Source organism: Galeopterus variegatus, unplaced genomic scaffold (genome assembly GCF_000696425.1).
Source record: "Galeopterus variegatus unplaced genomic scaffold, G_variegatus-3.0.2 Scaffold4895, whole genome shotgun sequence".
In the NCBI taxonomy this organism is placed as follows: Eukaryota; Metazoa; Chordata; class Mammalia; order Dermoptera; family Cynocephalidae; genus Galeopterus; species Galeopterus variegatus.
This window is the reverse complement of record NW_007731006.1, coordinates 158,139-173,259: the sequence shown is the minus strand read 5'-3', so window position 1 is coordinate 173,259 and position 15,121 is coordinate 158,139. Positions and strand designations below refer to the sequence as shown.

At 50.0% G+C, this 15,121-nt stretch overlaps 1 protein-coding gene across 1 annotated transcript; it reads left to right on the top strand.

The window, feature by feature from the left end:
* The first annotated feature begins 1,746 nt into the window (after positions 1-1,746).
* Positions 1,747-2,346, top strand: RPP25 (ribonuclease P/MRP 25kDa subunit). Its single transcript, XM_008588560.1, has one exon. It carries the CDS (start codon positions 1,747-1,749, stop codon positions 2,344-2,346), a length of 600 nt encoding a protein of 199 aa, XP_008586782.1.
* Positions 2,347-15,121: the final 12,775 nt, after the last annotated feature.

Sequence of the window (15,121 nt, the reverse complement as noted above, 5' to 3'; positions counted from 1 at the left end):
AGCCCGCGGTTTCCCGCGCCTCGCCATGCGCTGCGGACAGTCTGTGTCTTCCCAAGGCCACTGTGCCTCCTGCGCCTACTGCAGTTCCTTGTTGGGGCGGGCCGAAGTCCGCATACGGAGCATACCCCGAGGGCCCCCGATCCCAGCGTGCGAGCAGGAGGTACGTTACGGGGAGTCAGCCATTCATAGTTTGGGATGCAAAGGTCCAGGTGTTACAGCCGTCCCCAAGTGGCGGTAAGAGGGTAAACCCCGGGTTCTGAACAGCAGGGCTGTTACAGCTGCGGCGAGGACAGCCACGAGGAGGGAGAAGGCCCGGCAGCGCCATCCCAAGACTGAGGCCCGGCAAGCGCAGGCACCGTCACGCTCTAGCACTTTCCGAGTGCCCCGCCCCGCCTCGCCCTATCGTAGTTATGCCCACCGGGATCAGATCTGCCCTGCTCCCTCGGTTCTGGGTATGCACGGGGTGTTAGGATGAAGGGCGAGGCATTAGGGCAGTTTTGGAGAGGGCCGGACTCCTCAAACCTCTGTCGCATCAGCAGTCCTTCAACCCCCACCTCGTCTCTTTCTCTACTGCTTATCTCACCTGGCAGGAGACCCCGGGCCACCCTTTCGGTGGAGTTTCCGAAAAGAGGCATCCGGTAGCTTCAATATGCCCCCAAAGTTTCAATCCCCCACCTTCCTCCCTTCTTTCTCTTAAAACCTGCCTTCACCCAGTCTCCTTTTTGAAAAAGGACCCCATTGGGTCTCCAGGAGCCAAGGTTGATTAACAACGAATTCCGCATTAGCAGGGAACAATGCCTGGCTTACCAAAGCATGCAACTGATAGTGGGCTTTCTGGCATGGGTGGAGGAAGCTAAACGCCTCTTGGGAAAGGGTCTCCTTGTCCGCTTCCCCATTCGCCTCTGGAAACAGCCTGGCCCAGAGCCTCACTCCCCATGTCCAGGGGCCCGGGAGCTCCGCGCTCCGGACGGGTGTGGCGAGGCTGAAGCCTCGGTCTTCGGCCGCTCTGCGGGACCACGCCGCGACGTAGTAGCCCAAGGGGAGGCGCAGAGTTAAGCCGGAGCCAGCGCCTCCCGCACTCTGCTGACCGTGCACTGGCTGTCCTTGAGGCGAGAATACTCGGGAGCGGAAGGGAGGGGGCTGGTCCCCGGGGGAGTGGGGGTAACCAGGTCCAGCATCTCGCTGGGAGGGACCTAGGGGCGGCCTTTAGTTGGAACGGGGACGGGCTCGGGGACCTGGCATGAAGCGGCGTTTGCGCCGCAAGCGCAGTTTTCATTTAGGTTGCCCGTTTATGAGAGTGGCTCGGAGAGGGCTGATGGCGATTATATGGGAACTTCACCTTCCAAGTCACCCCCTGGCGCTGCCAACGCGCCCAACCGAGCGCGCCGCTCCCACGCCGGAGTAACTAAGGACGGGATTTGGTTTCAAAGGCGGGTGAGGCTGGGACGGGGGCGGGCCAGGCCGAGTTAGGGGCGGGGCCTGGATGTAGGGGCGGGGCCTCCAGGCTCCCAGGCTGGGCCTCTGCTAAAGGCGCGGAGCACAGGGCGCGCAGAGCCCGGAGTAGAGCAGCGTCCGCTCTTGAGAAGTGGAGATCGAGGGTTGCGCCGCCCCAGCCCTCCCGCCACCGTCCACGCTGCACCGGCACCCTTACCCCTGCCGGCCCTTTCCGGGTGCCACCGGCGACCATGCAGCCCCAGGGCTGAGGCAGCCCCATGGCAAAGCCAGAGGTCCCAGCAACGACGGCGCATGGAGAACTTCCGTAAGGTGCGCTCCGAAGAGGCGCCGGCAGGGGGCGGAGCCGAGGGAGACGGCCCGGGCTCTGGTCCCTTCGCAGACCTGGCGCCGGATGCCGTGAACATGCGGGTCAAGGAGGGGAGCAAGATCCGGAACCTGATGGCCTTCGCCACCGCCAGCATGGCGCAGCCAGCCACGCGCGCCATCGTCTTTAGCGGCTGCGGCCGGGCTACCACCAAGACCGTCACGTGCGCCGAGATCCTCAAGCGCCGCCTGGCGGGCTTGCACCAGGTCACACGGCTGCGCTACAGGAGCGTGCGCGAGGTGTGGCAGAGTCTCCCGCCTGGGCCCACGCCGGGTCAGACCCCTGGCGAGTCGGCCGCCAGTCTAAGTGTACTTAAGAACGTGCCGGGCCTCGCCATCCTACTTTCCAAGGACGAACTGGATCCGCGACAACCCGGCTACCAGCCCCCAAACCCCCATCCTGGTCCCTCGTCCTCGCCAGCCGCGCCGACGTCCAAGAGGAGCCTAGGGGAACCGGCAGCTGGAGAAGGCTCTGCAAAGCGTTCGCTACCTGAGCCAGGAGTCGCGGACGAGGACCGAACGGCCTGAGAACTCCGGCCGCCGGATCCCCTATACCTGCTGGATTTTATCCCCAGCGCCTCCACCTTCAGATGTACCTTCAGCCTTTCATGCCTCGGTCTTCTGGAGTCCACAGCCTGGACGTAGCATGGACCCCCAGGCAACAAAGGAGGGGCGCAGGAGTGGCTGGAAAGAACCCCGACGTCCCCAGGGAAGATTTGTAGGAAGGTTGCTCCTAGGCCTCTATCGCCTGAGGATGCAGAACCCCACCTTCACCTTTTCTGGACTATGATGGGATCTTCTTCTGGGAGGGAATGGTGGGCAGTGGGACTCTTGGGCCTTGCTTTGGGCCCCCAGTTGTTACAGACACCCAATATTCCTGAAGGGGACACGGAATCTGGAAGCCGAGGAAAGCTCTTGGAATCACCCCCACCATTGACAGAGGAGGCGAGGGGGTGAGAAACTGCTTGAGGGTAGGGGAGTCTGAGATGGGGGGCCCCATTCTGCCCCCGACCCTGGGACAATTTCTAGTTTTCCTTCCCCTGCTTCTGAGGAGCATCCTGAGATTGTGATGGTAGGGTCATCTCCATGGGCTCTAGCTCATTTAACATTCTCCCTTCCCCATGCTGGCCCAAAGGAGAGACCCAGGACAGAACTCCTCAAGCCTCCTCTCTGAGCCCCACAGCTGAAGCCTTGCTTCTAATAAAATAAACACCAAAATGGCTCTGTCCCCAAGTTTTTTCCTAATCACCTGCCTGTGCAGAGACAGCTCTGGCTTGCCCCCCTTATGTCTCAGTCCCTTTGAGCCTTTGGAGTCGTCAGGGTTAGGCACAGAGACTGGACAGCTTCGAAATGATGTAAGGGGCACACTGCCCAGTCCCTGGCTTCTCCCTTTTCTCCCCCACCCTCCTGGGCTGGCCCTGGCCTCGGGATTATGGCCAGAAGGAGGCCTGTGTCCCCCTGTGCATCACCACTATGGGAAAGGTAGCAGCACTTTGCTTTTTTGGGTAGGTAAGGAAGGAGAGCATCAATGGACTCTCCTGGGGGTCACTGCCAAGAATAGCAGACCCTGCTGGGGTCCCTAAACCTGCAGCCTCCAGGCAATAGACTGAGCCTTGCCCAGAAGGCTGGCACATAGCTCCCATCCCCATGGGTAGCATCTCCCCTTCACTGCCTTCTCTCTGAGAAAGGACAGCACACCCTTGGGAGATGGGGAGGAGAGAGACTGAACACAAATCCACTGCTGGAAATTACTATTCAGCAGAGAAGCTGGAGCTTGGGCTGTGAATCAGTGCAGGCTCCCTGATAAGCTGCTGCTTCCAGCCCTTCACAGCTGTCTGTTGAGAGATAACGCCATTGTAAGCTTCTGTGCCCAACTCCAAGTCAGCTGGGGGATAGTGGAGGTGGTGCTGTGTGCTGGAAGAGCTCTGGTGAGTAAGGGGGGGCATACAGCCCCAGGATCTCAGGAACAGACCCTGTCCTGTGCAATGTAATAGCACCCCTGGAAAGGAGGAGATGGGGAAGAATGTATTTGTAAGTCACTTTGCTGGCAGAACCCTGAAATCAATCCTTCTGCTGGTAAAAGTTGAGTAAGGGGGGGCATACAGCCCCAGGATCTCAGGAACAGACCCTGTCCTGTGCAATGTAAGAGCACCCCTGGAAAGGAGGAGATGGGGAAGAATGTATTTGTAAGTCACTTTGCTGGCAGAACCCTGAAATCAATCCTTCTGCTGGTAAAAGGAGGCGAGTTCTGCAACTGACAAGGGCTCTTAGGGGAGGGCCCCCTCTCCCTCATTATCTCTGCTTGAGCCTTGGATCAGTGAGCACTGTCATCCAGACTCTGTCACTGGTTGCCCTCCCCAATTTCCTGTGCTTGGTAAGTCCTTGGGGAGGGCCAAGGGGTTTGGGTGTGCTTGTCTGACCCTCTGGAGGTGGGGGAGGGAGGCCCATGAAGCATGGAAAGAATGTAAATTAACCTGACAACTAAAGTGCCCTGGGCTGCTCCCGGGCTTCAGCATCTAAAGTGAATGATTAAACTTGGAAGAGGTCCTGCATGGTAGAAGCTTAAGAGAGACTGGTCTTGGTCCTGGAAAGGGGCCACCTTTCCAAGACCACTCGTGGTCGGAAGTAGTGATTGCCAGGTTACCAGGACTATGTAAGCAGAGCTGCTAGTCTTGTTAGGGCCGGGGAAGGCTGCAGCAGCTTTTCCTTTTGATGGGTCAGGTAAGTTTCCATCCAGCCTAGAAACTCATCCTGGGGAGTGCGGAAGAGGGAAACATGTTGTTTCCCCAGCGTCAGAGCATTAACCTGCCCCCATGCCAGAAAACAGGTCATGAAACTGGCTTTCTTATTTTTGTTTGTTGAAAATGGCTTTCTTGCATTAACCTGCCCCCATGCCAGAAAACAGGTCATGAAACTGGCTTTCTTATTTTTGTTTGTTTGTTGAAAATGGCTTTCTTGTCTGCACCTGCGCCCAACCCCAGCAGGTTTGGTTCCCAGGCTTTTGATAGGTGTGTGACTTGCCAGTGGATCCCATCACCCATGAACGCCCCACATCTGCCTTACTGATCCTCTGGCCCTGCTAACCTAGGAGCAGGCTCCAAAAGAAGGTGACAGGTGTCCTGTGCCCCCTCCGCACCACCAAGGCTGAGGTGGGAACCTGAGCAGTCCTGGAATAAGAGGAGGGGATGCTTAGGGGAGCACCTCAGAAACAGGGCCTATTTCAGGAGCCAATTAGTGGTAGAATGGGAGAGCACCCCCTTGTGACACCCCATCTTTCCAACAGTTGCCTCTATCCAGGAGCTTCCTTGTCCCAGCCTGGTGTTTGTCCCCCTGCCTTGGGACACTTGCAGGCCAGAAGTGGCAGTGAAGCCTTATACCCAGAAAACTGTCAGGTCACAAAATCAAAATCCATTTGGAAACATAAAAGTTTATAATGCAAGACCAGACAGAACTCGTGGTCAGATGGGTGGTGGACTTCCAGTTGGGCCTTTATCCATTTAACAAGCATTCATTGTTGTGTCACGTCCCAGTCTAGGCATGCAGTGGGACTGGGGGATAGAATCACAGAATAATCAGACATTGCTCCTACCTCAAAGAGGGCCCAGTCTAGTGGAGGGAGAGAAAACAAAGAAGTTAGGACACAATCTGATGGTAGTAAGAGAAGGTGGGAGCTCTGGGAAGGTGCTGGTGGATCTGGTTCTCCAAGGATCAGAAAGGGTTAGCCAGCTGGACCACACTGGACAAAGAATTGCAGGCAGAGCACAGAGAGGTGATGCTGCTTATGGTGTTGAGGCCACCACATGTGTCTGAAAGATAGAGTATAGATGGCAGAGTGTAGAGAGGCAGGTGGATCTGGAGTAGCAGGTGGGAGTCTGGCCACAGGTATGGGAGTGGGCCAGTGGAAGCCAGGGAATGCCCCAGGCCCTGGACCGATTGGTGTTTGAGAAGGATACCTCTGACACCTGTGTAGGTGGGAGGTGGGTTCGGAGGGGCCTGACTGGACTCTGGAGGCTACAGGGAGGTAAGAGAGGAGATGGTGGCAATGGAAATGGAGATGGGAACAGATTTGAGAGCTACCTAGGCTAGGTAAGATTTCATTGACATTAGAGCCAGAAAAGGGGAGGGCTTCTCCTCAAGCATTAACCCTAGCCTGGCCAGGACTTGGCCTGCATTTCTGGCTTGACAAGGGACACACTGTGTAAGGACCAAACAATGGAGGAGAGTAGATGCTGGTCCACAGCTTCAAACTGGTTAAAATCTTCAGGAGCTGTTGTCCCTTGGCCATGAATCTTGCAGGGTGTATTCACTGCAGGAAGACATGAGCCAAACACACACTCACACCGCCCCCTTCCCCCGCAACCTTTGCCTTCCATCTCCCAACCCCTTAAGTTCTGCAGTTTTGTTCGTGCTTGGCTCACACTGGCCACCAGGGATGCTCTAGTTTCCTCTATTTCACTGAGATGAAACACCTACAAGTCTCCGAGAGAGTGGTAATTGAAGAGAGAGAGAGGGAGAGAGAGGAAGAGGGCTGCTGGCTGGTGAGCTCAGTGGGTTAGAACATGGTGTTTATAACACCAAGGTCAAGGGTGAAAAAAGAAAGGAAGGAAAGTCCAGCCACAGGAGGATCTCCTCAGTGACATCAAATTTCTTCTCTCAGAGCACAGACACTAGTTGTTTTTTTTTTTAAAGATGATCGGTAAGGGGATCTTAACCCTTGACTTGGTGTTGTCAGCACCGTGTTTACCCATTGAGCTAACCGGCCATCCCTATATGGGATCCGAACCCGTAGCCTTGGTGTTATCAGCACCACACTCTCCCGAGTGAGCCACAGGCCGGCCCGGACACTAGTTTTATTTTTTATTTTTTATTTATTTTTTTTTATTTTTTATTTATTTTTTAATTTTTATTTTGTCAATATACAATGTATATGATTATAACACTAGTTTTTAATTGTCCCCTAAGTGTGATCCGTTGGCTGTCAATCTGTCAGTCACTCTACTAAACCATAAGCCCGTGATTGAATGGATCCTCCCTGCCTTGCTCCTTGCCTGGCTCCTGGCACACAAGAAGCTGTTAAAGAGTTGTTGACTGAATAAAGACTTGCTGAGCCAGGTTTCTGAACTGTTCTGATGTCACATCAAAGTCTTTAACTGTCCAGCCCCATGTACAATGTCAAAAGCTAGACCCACCACAGCTTCTCATCCCATCTGGGCCTCGGGTCCCCCTTCCCTTTGGAGAAGTTAGGATCACCATCGTGATTGGGTTTGTATATCCAGCTTGAGGATTCTGGTGTTGCTTCTGACACCTGATTATTATAGGTGATGTGGGTTGAATTGTGTCCCTCCAAAAGGCATGTTGAAGTCCTAACCCGTGGTATCTTTGAATATGAATTTATTTGGAAATACGGTCTTTGCAGATTTAATGAAGATGTTAATTAAGAAATTAAGTTGAGGCCATATGAAGTAGGGTTGGCCCTTAATCCAATATGAGAATCCAATCTGGGATCTTTATAAGATAAAGGAGAAGAGGCACAGAGACAGATAGACAGAGGGAAGAATGCCATGTAAAGATGGTGGCAGGAATCGGAGTTACTCAGCTGCAAGCACAGAATACCAAAAATTGTTGGCAAACAGCAAAAGCTAAGAGAAAGGCATGGAACAGATTCTTCCCTAGAGTCTTCAAAGAGCATGGCCCTGCCCCACCTTGATTTCAGACTTCTAGCCTCCAGAACTGTAAGAGAATAAATTGTTTCCTCAGGGTTTTAAGCCAGCCATCCTGTGGCACTTTGCTATGGCAGCCGTAGGAAACTAATACATTAGGTATACTCACTGCCTTCAGTGGGAATACAGAAGAGGAAAGTGTTTGCCAAGGCCCATTTTAGAATTTCCAGCCCTGCATGGAGGGAGGGTCTCTACTTTGCAGGCTTGTGCTAGCAAATGTAATGTTTGGTGTTGTCATGAAGAGATCACAGGCTTTGGAGGAAGTCAGTCTGACTGTGACTTTGGGCAAGTTTGTTATTCTCTGAACCTCAGTTTTCTCATCTGCAAAATAAGCCAGAGTGCTGTGGGGATGAGGGAGATAATAATACTGGGCTTCACAATCCTTGCTAGTTGTCAGAATTACCTGGGATATTTGTTAAAAATAGATTGCCTGGGCTGAACTCTGAACCAACAGGATCAGAATCTCCCAGGAGGGACCAGGGAATATACATTTTAATAAGATCCTCAGTTGATTTTGATGGTTAATCAAGGTTGTTTATTCTCTGAGATAATATACAGTCACATTGATCGTGATAAGAGAGACATAAAATCAAATCCCTTTCTCTTGCTCTTCACATTCAGCAATGGTTTGAACACGTTTTTGGAGAGAAATTTCCCTGTTAAAGAACTGCTGCACACTGCCCCCTAGAGGGGGAAGAGAGGCTCTGGGCTCAGGGAGCTGGGCAGGAGAGGAGAAAGAATCTTTTATTTATTTGTTTTTTTTTAAAGATGACCGGTAAGGGGATCTTAACCCTCGACTTGGTGTTGTCAGCACCACGCTCAGCCAGTGAGCAAACCGGCCATCCCTATATGGGATCCGAACCTGTGGCCTTGGCGTTATCAGCACCGCACTCTACCGAATGAGCCACAGGCCGGCCCCAAAAGAATCTTTTAGAACAGCTAACATACTGCAAGCACAAAGCTATCGTGCTCTGGGTCCTGTTTCTCACAGAAAACCGAGGGAGTGGGGCTGTTGGAGTAAACAGGACTTGAAACCATGTTGGTGGCGCACTCGGTAGAGTGCAGCGCTTGGCAGCGTGGCGGCCCTCCCACCGAGGGTTCGGATCCCACATAGAGACCGGTCTGCTCACAGGTGGGGTGCGGGCACGACACCGAGGGTTGCAATCCCGTTGCTGATCGCGGTACGGGCACGACACTGAGGGTTGCGATCCCATTACCGGTTACGAAAAAAGACAAAAAGGAAAAAAAAAAAAAAGCTGACTTCCATTTTCACCAATATTTGACTTTGGGGTTGTTTGTTTTCGTTTGGGGGTAGGCGGCCAGACTTGGGTTCAGTAACAAGATTTCAGTGAGCCTCAGCCAGGAGCTGAATGCCCTGGGGTAACAGATTTTGGCAAGGCAAGCCAGGGTTTTTGTTTGGGGCAGGCAGCCAAACTTGAGTTCGGTAACAGGGCTCAGCTCAAACAGCTACAAAGACCCAGCATTCTTTGTTTAAAAAAGCAAATTGGGGGGCCAGCCCATGGCTCACTCGGGAGAGTGTGGTGCTGATAACACCAAGGCCATGGGTTCAGATCCCATATAGGGATGGCCGATTAGCTCACTGGGTGAGCGTGGTGCTGACAACACCAAGCCAAGGGTTAAGATCCCCTTACCGGTCATCTTTTTTTAAAAAAGAAAAAAAAAAAAGTAAATTGAGCTGGCTGGTTAACTCAGCTGGTAACAGCAAGGTCCAGGGTTCAATTTCCCATACCAGCCAGCCACCTAAAAAAGTAAATTATAAAGATGTGGAGAAATCGGAACGCTCATACATTGCTGGTGGTAATGTAAAGTAGTGCATCTGCTTTGGGAAACGGTTTGGCAGTTCCTCAAAAAGTTAATCATAGAGTTACTATATGACCCATATGACACTCCTAGGTCTATACTCAAGAGATGTGAAAACATATGTCAACACAGAAACTTATCCATGAATACTCATAACAGTGTTATTTGTAATAGCCAAAAAGTGGAAACAACCTAAATGCCCATCAGCTGATGAATGGTAAACAAAGTGTGGTGAATCCATATAGTGTAATACTGATTAATGTTATGTTATAGGCTGAATTGTGTCCCTCCAAAATTCATTATGTTGAAGTCCTAACCCCCAGTATTTCAAAATATGGCTATATTTGGAGACAGGACCTTAAAGTAAAATGAGGTCATGTGCGTGGGCTCTGATTCTATACGACCCGTGTTCTTGTAAGAAGAGGGCATTAGGACACGGACGTGCCACGCACACATAGAAAAGACCATGTGAAGACGGGTAGAAGGCAACCATTTACAAGCCAAGGAAGGAGCTGGCTGGTTAGCTCAGTTCTTTAGAGTGCAGCCTTTTAAACCCAATGTCACAGGTTCACATCCCCCTACCCACCAGCCAAAAAAAAAAAAAAATCAAGCCAATGAAAGGCTTCAGAAGAAACAACCCTGCCAACACCTTGATCTCAGATTTCTAGTTTCTAGAACTATGAGAAGATTAATTTCTGTTGTTTACCTTGTGTGGCAGCCCTAACAAACTAGTACATGTTACAACGTGAAAGAACCTTGAAATCATGCTTAGTGAAAGAAACAAGACAAAAAGAACACATTGTATAATTCTGTTTATGTGAAATGGCCAGAAAAGCCTAGTTAGCTCACTTGGTTAGAGTGTGGTGTTGCTAACATCAAGGTCAAGTGTTCAACCCTGTTACTGGTCAACTGCCAAAAAGAAAGAAATATCGGGCTGGCCTGTTAGCTTACTTGGTTAGAGTGTTGTGCTAATACCGTTAAGGTCAAGTGTTCAGATCCCCTTATTGTTTACTGGCCAGCAGCCAAAACTAAAAAAAAAAAAAAGGAAAGAAAAGGCAAATCCATAGAAACAGAAAGGAGATTAGTATTTGCCTAGGATTGGTGGGGTTGGGGGGTGTCTTAGTCTGTTCTTGTTGCTTATAACAAATTACTCAAAACTGGGTGATTTATAGGGCCGGCCCGGTGGTGCACTGGAGAGTGCGCCGCTTCAGAGCACAGCGGCGCTCCCGCTGAGGGTTGGGATCCCATGTGGTGACCAGTTCCCACTCACTGGCTGAGCGCGGCGCGGGCGCAACACTGAGGGTTGCAATCCCGTTGCTGGCCAGTAAAAAAGACAAAAAGGAAAACAAAAAACAAAAAAAAAACTGGGTGACTTATAAAGAAAAACAAAATTTATTGCTTACAGTTTTTGAGGCTGGGAAGTTCAGACTCTCTTCTTTTAAAGTCCTTAGAACCACGCCGACGATCACCATCTAAATCCGTTTACTACTGCACAGTCCTACAATCCAATCACCTCTTCAAGGCTGCACCTTCCAATTACCGGAATAGGATTTCCCGCCCTTTTAACAGTCACAGTGGAGACCAAGTTTCTAAATGTAAAACTTGGGGGACACAATTCAAGCTTCAGGGAGTTTGGGGGGGACATAATTCAATCTGCTACAGGGGGAAAGGAGGCATGACTGCTGTTGGGTGTGGGGTTTCTTTTTGGGGTGAAAAATATTCCAGAATTAGACTGTGGTGATGATTGTACCATGTAGTGAATATACTAAACACCACTGAATTCTACACTTTTTTTTTTTTTTTTTAAGATGACCGGTAAAGGTATCTTGACCCTTGGCTTGGTGTTGTCAGCACCACACTTTCCCAAGTGAGCTAACCGGCCATCCCTATATAGGATCCGAACCGAGTGAGCCCCAGGCGGCCCTGAATTCTACACTTTAAAAGGGTAAATTTTATGGTACGTGAATTATATCTCAATTTAAAAAGTTATATCTTTTGTGATATTCTGATTATAAAAGTGAGAGTTTAGGAAATTATATGAAAAATATAAATACATAAATTAGGAAAAAGTACCACTAGAACCGTCCTCTCCCTATTGGATGGTAGCCCCACAGGATCCACTTTGAAGGTTCATTCATGAAGTGATGAGTTATCATAGACGTGGTTCTTTTTTTAAAAAAGATGACCAGTAAGGGGATCTTAACCCTTGGCTTGGTGTTGTCAGCACCACGCTCACCCAGTGAGCAAACCGGCCATTCCCTATATAGGATCCGAACCCGTGGCCTTGGTGTTATCAGCACCACACTCTCCCAAGTGAGCCACAGGCTGGCCCCAATAGACATGGTTCTGATGGCTCCACATGGAGAGCGAGTGAAAAGGTTAGCTTTCTTGCTCAGGCCATTCTCACCATGTGACACCCTGCATCGCTGTATAGAGTCACCACTAAGAAGAAGGCCCTCACCAGATCTGTGCCTTAGACATTGGACTTCCCAGCCTCCAAACTGTAAGAAGTAAATTTTTGGTTTTGTTTTTTTTTTTTCTCCTTTTTTTTTTTTTTTGTCTTTTTTCGTGTCCGGCAACGGATCGCAACCCTCAGTGTCGCGCCCGTACCGGACCAGGACCGGCAACGGGATCGCAACCCTTGGTGTTGCTCCCACACCTCGCTCAGCCAGTGAGCGGGAACCGGTCTGTACGTGGGATCCGAACCCTCGGCGGGAAGTGCTACAGTGCGCCACCGGGCCGGCCCAAAATTTTTGGTTTTTTATGAATTACAAGGTTTCAGTACTCTGTTATAAGCAACAGAAATGGACTAATACAGATGCCTTATGCCATGTTATGATGCAGAAGGCCCTTGCCAGATGACAGCACCTTGATATTGGTCTTCCCAGCCTCCAGAACTGTGAGCCAATACATTTTTGCTCATTATAAATTTTTCTGTTTGTTCATTTTTGTTGTTGTTTTGGCAGCTGGCAGGTGCAAGGATTGAACCCTGAACCTTGGTGTTATCAGAGCCATGTTCTAACCAACTGAGATAACAGGCCAGGCTCTGTTCATTATAAATTACCCAGTCTCAGGTATTCTGTTATAGCAGCACAAAATGGACTAAGGCATCCCCCATCTCACATCCTGTCCTGCGCTGGGAAAAGAACTTGCTACAATAGGAAAATTTTCTAGAGAGCAAAGGTTACCATTTATTGAGCCATTGGTGTGTGCCAGCCAGGATGTAGTATGTGCATTTTCTCAGGTAATCTTCCCAACAACCTATTAACCTATTATTATTATTTATTTTTGGCAGCTGGTTGGTATGGGGATCTGAACTCTTGACCTTGCTGTTACAACTGCACTCTAACTAACTGAACTAACCAGCCAGTTCCCTATTAACCTATTAGGTAGGTTCCATTATTATTCCCATTTTATAGATAAGAAAACTGTGGTCCAGGGAGCTGGAGTAACTCGCCCAAGGGCATATGGCAGAACTATAATTCAATAGCAGGAAGAGTGTCATTCTCTCTCAGGTAAGCTAGTAGTGTCCTCATCAATGGAGATTCTCAAGTAGGGGACTGAGGAAATTAAAGCAATAGCAATGTAGCATCAGTCAGACTAATGGCCTCAGGTGTCAGTCCCAGCCTTGAAATGGCAGTATTCATTTTTTTCACAGAGCCTGCTTAATTCCACCAGAGAAGATAAGAGCTTTACTTGCACGTGAACTCACTTTACTAGAAATCCATATAGTGGAACAGTGTCTTTGTCCTCATAAGTTCTTGATAACAACATCCCTTCCCTCTGCACACAGCAGAGGAAATGTCCCATCACAACTCTTCCAGCATAAAGGCTCTGGGCTGCAGCAGGAAGCTGATAGGCTGATGGACTGGTGAGGATGACATTCTTGAGGTATCAGAAGTCTAGCTGTTGCTTCTCCAAAAGGACAGAAAAGGATTTCAGGGCAAGAGATGGTAGCAAGAGACAAAAGACCTTGATGGCCTTGGTTGAGAGCCAAGATGTCTTGTCTGAGCCCACCAGGGAAGGAATACCCACCAGAAGCAGTGGAATGGGCTGGGACCTGGGGACACACCTGGGAGCCAACTTGGGAACAAGCAGGAGCCCCACTACCTTAGTGATGTGGTAGGCTGAATTGAAAGATGGCCCCCAAGATTCATGCGCCCTGGTGCACATGCCTTTGTATAAAGATCCCCTCCTCTATCATTCCCAAGGCTAGGCTACTAATCAATTAACTTTGAGTTAATCAAAAAGATTATCCTGGGTGGGCCTGACCTAATCAGGTGAGGTCTTTAAAAGAAGGTGAAGTGTCAGAGAGTCATTGCCCTGCTGGCTTGAAGAAATGAGCTGTCGGGCCGGCCTATGGCTCACTCGGGAGAGTGTGGTGCTGATAACACCAAGGCCCCGGGTTCGGATCCCATATAGGGATGGCCAGTTTGCTCACTGGCTGAGCGTGGTGCTGACAACACCAAGTCAAGGGTTAAGATCCCCTTACCGGTCATCTTTAAAAAAAAGAAAAAGAAATGAGCTGTGGTATTATGAGAGGGCTTATGGAGGGAGCCATGTGGTGAGAACATGAGGGTGGCCTCTAGGAGGTGAGAGTTTCCTTGGCTGACAGCAAGCAAGAAGAAAAGGTAACTCATCCTACCACTGCAAGGAACTGTGTTCTGCCGACAACTTGAATGACCTTGGAAGAGGACTCTGTGTTCCAGATCAGACCATAGACCTGGCTGACATTATGATTTCACCATTCTGAGACCCTGAGTAGAGACTACAGTTATGCTATACCTGGATGTCTGAGCTACAGAAACTGGAAGATCTGGCTGATACAGGGATTGAACCCCAGACCTTGGCATTATTAGCAGCATGCTCCAACCAGCCAGCCAACAAAGCTAATCTGCCAGCACCAATAATAGGTATTGTTTTAAGTTGCTTAGTTTGTAGTAAATTGTTATGCAGCAATAGAAAATTAATTACAGGGGATGGGGGCTGAGGACTGCCATCAAGGTAGCACAGGGTTCAGAATTAACTGAGAGGTCAGCAAAGCTACCTTCAGTGATGGTGGGGAGAGAAAACAATTTCTGGAGTCAGACAAGCTAGGGCTTAAATCTAAGTACCACTATTTATTAGGTATGTGTTTTGGGGGCAAATGTCCTTTGGGTCTATTCTTGATCAGTAAAATAGGTACAGGGCTGGCCAGTTAGCTCGGTTGATTAGAGTGCAGTGTCGATAACAGTAAGGTCAAGGGTTCAGATCCCTGTACCAGCCAGCCACCAAAATAATAATAATAATAATAACAACTAGGGATAAATACTTATCTCACAAGGTTGTTATGAGGTGTAGGTGAGGTAATAAATAGTTCGTGGCATGCAGTGGCACATCAAAAATTATAGTCATAATTGTTTTTTAAAAAACCCACTCAGGGCCGGCCCGTGGCTCGCTCGGTAGAGTGCGGTGCTGATAACACCAAGGCCACGGGTTCGGATCCTATATAGGGATGGCCGGTTCGCTCACTGGGTGAGCGTGGTGCTGACAACACCAAGTCAAGGGTTAAGATCCCCTTAGCGGTCATCTTTAAAAAAAAAAAAAAAGAAAAAAAAAAAAAACCCACTCAGGGCCGGCCCGGGGCTCACTCGGGAGAGTGCGGTGCTGGTAACACCAAGGCCACGGGGTCGGATCCTATATAGGGATGGCCGGTTCGCTCACTGGGTGAGCGTGGTGCTGACAACACCAAGTCAAGGGTTAAGATCCCCTTAGCGGTCATC

Excerpts from the sequence above, each read along its gene's own strand:
- RPP25 (XM_008588560.1), top strand. The coding sequence starts at position 1,747 with ATGGAGAACTTCCGTAAGGTGCGCTCCGAAGAGGCGCCGGCAGGGGGC.